The 7,223-nt window shown below is 33.9% G+C and overlaps 1 protein-coding gene across 1 annotated transcript; it reads right to left on the bottom strand.

Annotated features, from left to right (window-relative positions):
* Nucleotides 1–5,141: 5,141 nt before the first annotated feature.
* Nucleotides 5,142–6,878, bottom strand: LOC111905016 (UPF0481 protein At3g47200). The gene has a single exon (XM_023900695.3). It carries the CDS (start codon nucleotides 6,745–6,747, stop codon nucleotides 5,410–5,412), a length of 1,338 nt encoding a protein of 445 aa, XP_023756463.1. The 5' UTR covers nucleotides 6,748–6,878; the 3' UTR covers nucleotides 5,142–5,409.
* Nucleotides 6,879–7,223: the final 345 nt, after the last annotated feature.

Below are 7,223 nucleotides of genomic sequence, written 5' to 3'. Positions count from 1 at the left end.
GCTTCAGACATTTGTACTTTCGCAGACACGCACTTGTACTTTCGCAGATGAGAATTCTTTTTTTTTTTTGAAAATTTTTTCGGTATAAATAGGGGTAATTTCGCAGATGGAGAAGGTCCCATCTGCGAAATCCTCTGATCCTATCTGCGAAATGATGCAATTTTTTTTTTTTTAAGTTTGACTATGGAATGAATTGGTTTGACTACGAAATGGGCTTTGCTATATAAAAACTTTTGTAGAAAAAATATCATTTTGGTTGTTATTTGTTTGTGAAATACTCTCTATCTCTACAATTTGCTCAAAAAATGATTGAATATTTGGTTTGTCTTGTAACCGGTGGGAGATGGCAAGTTAATGGAACTAATCTGGAATACATATGTCCACAGGGAGGTATTTCTGAACTTGCTTTGATATTTTCTGAGTATATTAGTTATAGTGATTTTGTATCTTTGGTAAGAAGCAAAATTGGTTTGTTAGACAAATATAGAATTAGTCTTCGTTTCCACCATCCTGAATTAAATTATTATATAGCTATAGTTGAAGACGTGGATGTTAGAATGTTGATAAACGTAATCAAATGTAGTGGAGGAAGGGCTGTGAAAGTGTTTGTGGTGGTTGATGAAGTTGAGGAGGTTAATGGGGGCGGTGAAATTGGAAACGAAGTTGTTGGTAATTTATGCAGTTTTAAAGGGAGCAACGATCCGATAGGTACTTTCAATACTCCTAGTGTACCTCAGTTTCACAGTGTTGCTGAAAATGTTAATGTTAGTTATTCACCTATTCACTATGTGGATCCCGAGAATTACAAGTATGTTGGTGATGATGATGTTGGTACATATCTTAATCATGTTGGTGGTCGTTGTGATGATGTTGCCGAACAAGAAGTTAAACTTATGAATAGGCGTGTGGTAGATAAAACTAAAAAGAAAAAAAATTCAACTCAAAAAAATGAAAAAAATCATGTTTACGGGCATTATGTTGATGTTGGTGATGTATGTTTAGATATAACCGAGCTACAAAGTAATTCCGAAGATGAGTTGGGTGATAAAGTTAAAGCTAAGTATCCCGATAACCTTTTTCACGGTATGCCCCCTGTACCAGCATGGCCAGTTGATAATAATGAAGATATCCCAACACAGATGGTAGACATTAATCTTCAAAAGATTCAATGTGAGAGTATATTTAAAAACAAAGAACTTTGAAAGCGGTGTATTGGTAAAAAAATGTCTTCGAGAAGGTTTCCAGACGAGGACAAGTAGATCCACCAAATCAAGGTATGAAGCTGTGTGTGTTTCGAAAAATTGTTCTTGGTTACTAAGAGCAAAAGCAATTAAAAATGTTGATGGACTTTTCCAAGTGAATAAATTTGTTGATGTACACACATGTTCTTCAACATTGTTGCAACCTAATCATCGACAAGCAAACAAATATGTTTTGGGTGAATATGTTGCTGATGTTTTGGCTGAAGACTATAGTAGAGTTTATCGGGGAAAAGAAATTGTTAATGATATGAATGCTCAATTGAATATCAATATCTCATACCATCAGGCATGGCGTGCGAAGCAATATGCATTGTTGTCGTTAAGGGGTACGAAAGAGGATTCTTTTACCAAACTTCCGGCGTATTGTCACAACTTGGCCAAACATAATCCGGGTACTGTCACACATATTAAAACAGATGCTGATGATCGGTTTGAGTTTTTGTACGTCGCACTCGGTTGCTCGGTTAGTATTATCATGTCCTAATTTTTATACCTAAAAATCACCATATATACAAAAAAATTTAAAAATAAAACGACAACCAAACTAACAATTTTGCAAGTTATACGACTACTTTATACAAATTTTTCAACTTATACGACAAATAAAAACAATTTCTAACAATATATATACGACAAATTTTCAACTTATACAAATGTTATACGACAAATATATATACAGTTTATATAAACAATTATAGGATAAAAATTTACAAGATTTCAGGTTATACAACAACTAAAAAAACTACAAAAATAACAAATTGTAAACATTATCTACGCAGTCTCTACTTGTCTCTACTTGCATTTAAACTTCAAGTATACTAAAAATATACTAAAACTATCAAACACAACAAAATTACCCTTTTTTAACACTAAATAATACAACAATTGATAAAAAAAAATAACTTTAAACATTAAAAGAGTTAAAATCTAACCATATTTGCGGGATTGTTGACATAATCCTCCATTTTCTTCAAAAACTAGCCAAAATTCCGAGAGAAACCCAAAGTTAGAGAGAGTTTTTGTGTAGAGAATGGTGAAAATGAAAAAAAAAAACGTTTTTATACCTAAAAATCACCCATTTCGCAGATGAGAAGCCCATTTCGCAGATGGGACCTTCTCATCTGCGAAATGGGTGGCTAAATATGTAATCCCGATTTTTTTTGGCTATTTTTGTAATGCAATTAGTGTAATTGACTATTTTTGTCATTTTCTCTTCTTATTATAGTTTATCCTTAATGCTTATATGGTTTCGCTTTTTACCCTTACATATAATAACATCAAACTTCTAGCAAATGCTATATAAGGTGTTTTAAGAGTTTTCAATCCTCAAACAAAAGTTCAAGTGGTGGAGAAAAGTTTTGATGAAATATTCTTCTTTGGACCATGTCTTCACCATTTGGCCCTTTTACTCTCTTTGTATGGGTAAAAAAGAGAAGCTAAAATTTGTTGTAATTAACTTAGTGAAATGCGTTATTTTTTATGTTATTTAGTTAATAAAAGTTCCTGGAGAAACTACCGTTCTTATTCAAATCATTTTTTATTTGAAGGGCCTCATTTTTTTGTTTTGCCCTGGGCCTCAAATCGGCTTGGACCGGCCCTGGGTTTGCGGTAAACCGCACTATGCGGTGTGGTTTGCAGTTTATATTTATAAAACTATGATTCAAACCGCACTGCACCGCATGTTATATATATATATATATATATATATATATATATATATATATATATATATATATATATATATATACTTTGTTATAACTTCAAATCATGATTTAGAAATGATGTATATAAATATATTTCTTACAATAACCAAATATTTATAAGTAACATTAAATCAATATTAGATCAAGATCTCATAGTTTACAAGAATATAGCAACTATAACGGCAATATAAAACAATAACAATGATATTTACAAAACTATAGTAGCATGAGTCAAAATTGATTAAAAACGATTTAACTCGAAAATTGCATTTGTTTTTATAAAATGAAAGCAATCAATTTTTTTAACCCGGTTAGGTTTTTGGCTTTTTGATAGATTTAATGTTAAATAACTCATCAAACCGCACAAACTGCAACTAAACCGCATAAACTGCCCGCATCAAACCGCACCGCATCACGCGGTGTTGAACATATGTGGTGCGGTTTCTAAAATATTCAAACCGCATATGCGGTGCGGTTTACGGTTTTGACTCGAAACCGCACCACGCACACCCTTAGATAGACTTTTAAAATTCCTTAAAGTGGTTTTAAGATTTATTTTATTTAAACAAAATGAAAATTCAAAACTATACTAAACAGTTTTCTCGTGTTTTAGGGTTGGATGGTTCGGGTTGGGTTTCTCGAACAAATTCGGGTTCCGAATCAGGTTCAGATTGGGTTGGGTTTCTCAAACAAATTCGACTTATGGTGTTAGGGTTGGCTTCCCAGAACATATTTGGGAAGAGGGATAAAATTTTGAATCAAGGTTAAACTAAGGGGCTGCATGGTGTAATATTGAGTGAAATCTCCGATAAAGTCAATATTTTGGGTTAGGTTTACACTTTAGTCCCAATGAAATAGTCCTTATTTTTTCCAACAAAAAAAGACATATTATCTTATAAAATTAAATAATCAGGACTTTTCTATTCAAAAAATAAATGTTGAGATTAAACCGTAAACTGACCCAAAATATTGGGACTTTATTGGAGATTTTCCTAATACTGATGTTGGTAGTGAAATTGTTAGGGTTGGTGTATGTTTTGTTGTAGGTAAACCGACGGATCCAAAAGTAAACCATTTGGAATTGGCGTTTGTGAACCACTAGCACATGATTTGTTGCGGCTAGATCTTAAGGTGAGATTGGTTGGAGGATTGTTTAAGGTGAGAAAGGGTTGTATTTTATGTAATAGAATGTATTATGGTTGTGACAAATGTTTGATATGGAGTGGGGTATTTATAGTGTTTTAAGAAAACAAAACCAAACAAAATAATTTTAAAAATTTAGTTGTAATAGTGACACTGGAGGATAAAGGTTTGACTTTTGTTTTTGTGCGGTATTCTTTCCTCGAACACCTAGGCAGTGTCGTGTTCACCAGACCATTACAATAACACACCATCCACCATGGTGTATGGTTATGGCCACACCAACCGGTCCAAATTGAATAAACCGTGAATACTCTATGTTGGTAAAGAATAAATGTGAGTCGATATATATTATCTAGCCCATTTTTGATATATAATAGAGTACAAATCCTGTTAAATCTCATTCATTTGTTTAAAAATAAAACGTAATCAAAGAAAATTGAAATGTCAAAGTTTAAACGTCAAAAGTAGGCCTTGAAAGTGCTTAGAAGTTGAAGCCAACGTCCACCAACTACTTGAAATTCCTCGATTTCCACTTTTTTCCGGTGTTGCAAAAATTGTTTTTGGCGGCCGATTAATAGGTGATTAATTGTTTGATGACCTCGAACCGATTACGATTAGGGTGTTTGACATAAATTGGTCAAAATCGGTCAAACTCGGGCTTGGCGGTCCTTGGCGGCCTTGGCGGTCCTCGGCGGTCATAGGAGGGAAATATTTAAAAAAAATTAAAAATAATAATTTTCAAATATTACACCAAAATTTTAAAATTTTAAATTTTTAAGCTTTCAAAATTTATAATATTATACTTAAATTTTAAAATATTCAAAATTTAAAATTTAAAATTTCCAAATACTTAGTTTTTTAAGAGATATTAATTTTTTAAATAATTTTATTAATAATTTAGGGTCCCCGATTAATCCCGTCGAGTCTGATTAATTGATTATCGTCAGTCGATCGCCAAGTTATAACCGCTGAACGATTTTTACAACCTTGCTTTTTTTTTTCATAAATGACACCTCACTAACGGCTGATCCCTCCATCTAGTCTTAACACAATTGATTATGCAACACAACTTGACCATTTGAATCAACACTCGTCTTTAGATGATAAAAGAAATTACATTCATCTACCGCTTACTAGATTATCGATCAAACATCAACCAAAATACACCATCTCGTCTAGCTAGTATGGTTGCTACTATATTATTATTGCATACATATAATAACTGGAGCAACTTCTATAGCCAAATACGAATGTCAAATTATAATAAGAAATTATATATACATCTAATTACATTAAGCTGATCATGGAGGACGAACGTAGCTCAGGATCGTGTAAAACGTCTGTGCAATGGTTAAAAGAAGAAGAACAAGAGCAGCTATGGCAGATATAAACGACCATGGCGTTTTAAAATATGTATATCGGAAACTTGCCAATTGTACGTGCCACCCACTATGGTAATGCCGATTCACATCATCAAATAATCTCGCCATGTAACACTCATCAATATCAAAAGAAATATCCTTCCCCATATTGTTAAAAAAAGTCGCAACTTCAGCATCTGTCCCCAAATAATTCTCGATAATATTCCAATCGCATAAGTAACCCACATCTCTAGACGTGTTTATTAAACAGTCAAGCAACGTAACGTATGTAGTAAAGTGTTTAGAGCATCCACTATGACACTGTTCAAATGCCACCGTGTTTAACAAAAACGCACTCATGAAATCATCAATGGATATCGTTGGCATGTGGATTATACCATGTTTGAAGTTAACAATAAGGAAACTGTCCGCCTCCCATGGTTTTAATTTGATCCCTGCACGTCGAAGCTTTGAGATGCTGTGGATTACATGCGGTGGTGGACGGTTGTCAGGTTTTGTCAGGCGTTTGACTTCTGGTGGAAGGAAAGTTGACCGAAGAAGATCGAGCAAGTGTTTGGCGTTGATGTTTGAATACTTCTCGAGAACGTTTTCGGGTCTTTGTGTAGCTAAATTGAAAAAACTCAAAGCTAAAGTATTTAGCGTCGTGCTTTCTTCTGACATCTTTGTCAGGTCGAATAAACAATTAAGAACACAAAATGGGATCTGATTCTCTAGCCGAATAAGATCACGTAAAAAAAACGAAACGATCCACGACATGGTTATAAGTGGATCTTGTTCATCAAACTTTACAATTCCCCCAAACTTTCTAAACAGTTCGATGATAAAGCAACCATCGAGCACCATCATCTCGATGAACTCATCGGTGTTATAATTAATGGTCTCGGAGTAACACTCCCGGATTTTGACTTCAAGCTTTTGCACGGCTTTCAAGAAGTCTTCCAAGACGATCCCTTGGGTTTTAGTTCGGTCTAGTAAGTGGCGGAGGAAGCGCCACTTATGCTCCTCGATCATCTGAAGGTGGGGTTTTCCATGGTGGAAGGGTCCGATGGAGATGATGTGGGGATGGTATGACTTACCATTGATTTCGATTAGGGTTTGTGGGACTTTGAAGATGGAGCAGGTGTTCCGGCCGGCGGCAACGCTCAGTAGTTTTGGTGTGTCGGAAAGTTTGTGTTTCATCGCCGTGAGTCGATCTCTGTTGATTTCCCAGATTGTGACGGCATGTTGTTCTGCACATGGTGGAGAATCGATGTTCATTTTCGCATTTTTGAAGCAAAGTTCATATGATTTATATATGAAGGTATGATAAGTCAAATAAGGAATTGAATGAAAGGTAGAGGGAAGCAGCACGCAACATGATCTGGTTTGGTGGCGTAGAAACAATTATTTTAGCCAACTTATTTTTCAATGGCTAGTCTCATTTCTGTATATATTTTTTTTTATTGTCGATAGCCATCGTTGTCCACGTCACAATACTAAGAAAATTCATAAACGATCTAGAGTAGGTATATAATTGAGTTTCATTTAAATTTAAATCAATTTATATATTTTATCTATTTTAATATATATAAAAACAAAAGAATAAACATATCTTCGTATATTTATTTCTATAGGTTGACAATTATACCCTTAGAGAGAAATCCTAATCTTTGTTTAAAAATTACACGACAAGCTTCCAAATTTATATATTGACAATTATGTCAAACTGATTTCTTTTGATAAATCCATATATA

The sequence above is a fragment of the Lactuca sativa genome, chromosome 1 (genome assembly GCF_002870075.4).
Source record: "Lactuca sativa cultivar Salinas chromosome 1, Lsat_Salinas_v11, whole genome shotgun sequence".
NCBI lineage: Eukaryota > Viridiplantae > Streptophyta > Magnoliopsida > Asterales > Asteraceae > Lactuca > Lactuca sativa.
The sequence above is the reverse complement of the archived record's forward strand: the minus strand, read 5'-3'. Positions and strand labels throughout refer to the sequence as shown.

What these genes read in the sequence shown, in the direction of transcription:
- LOC111905016 (XM_023900695.3), bottom strand. Translation starts at nt 6,747, where the DNA reads ATGAACATCGATTCTCCACCATGTGCAGAACAACATGCCGTCACAATC.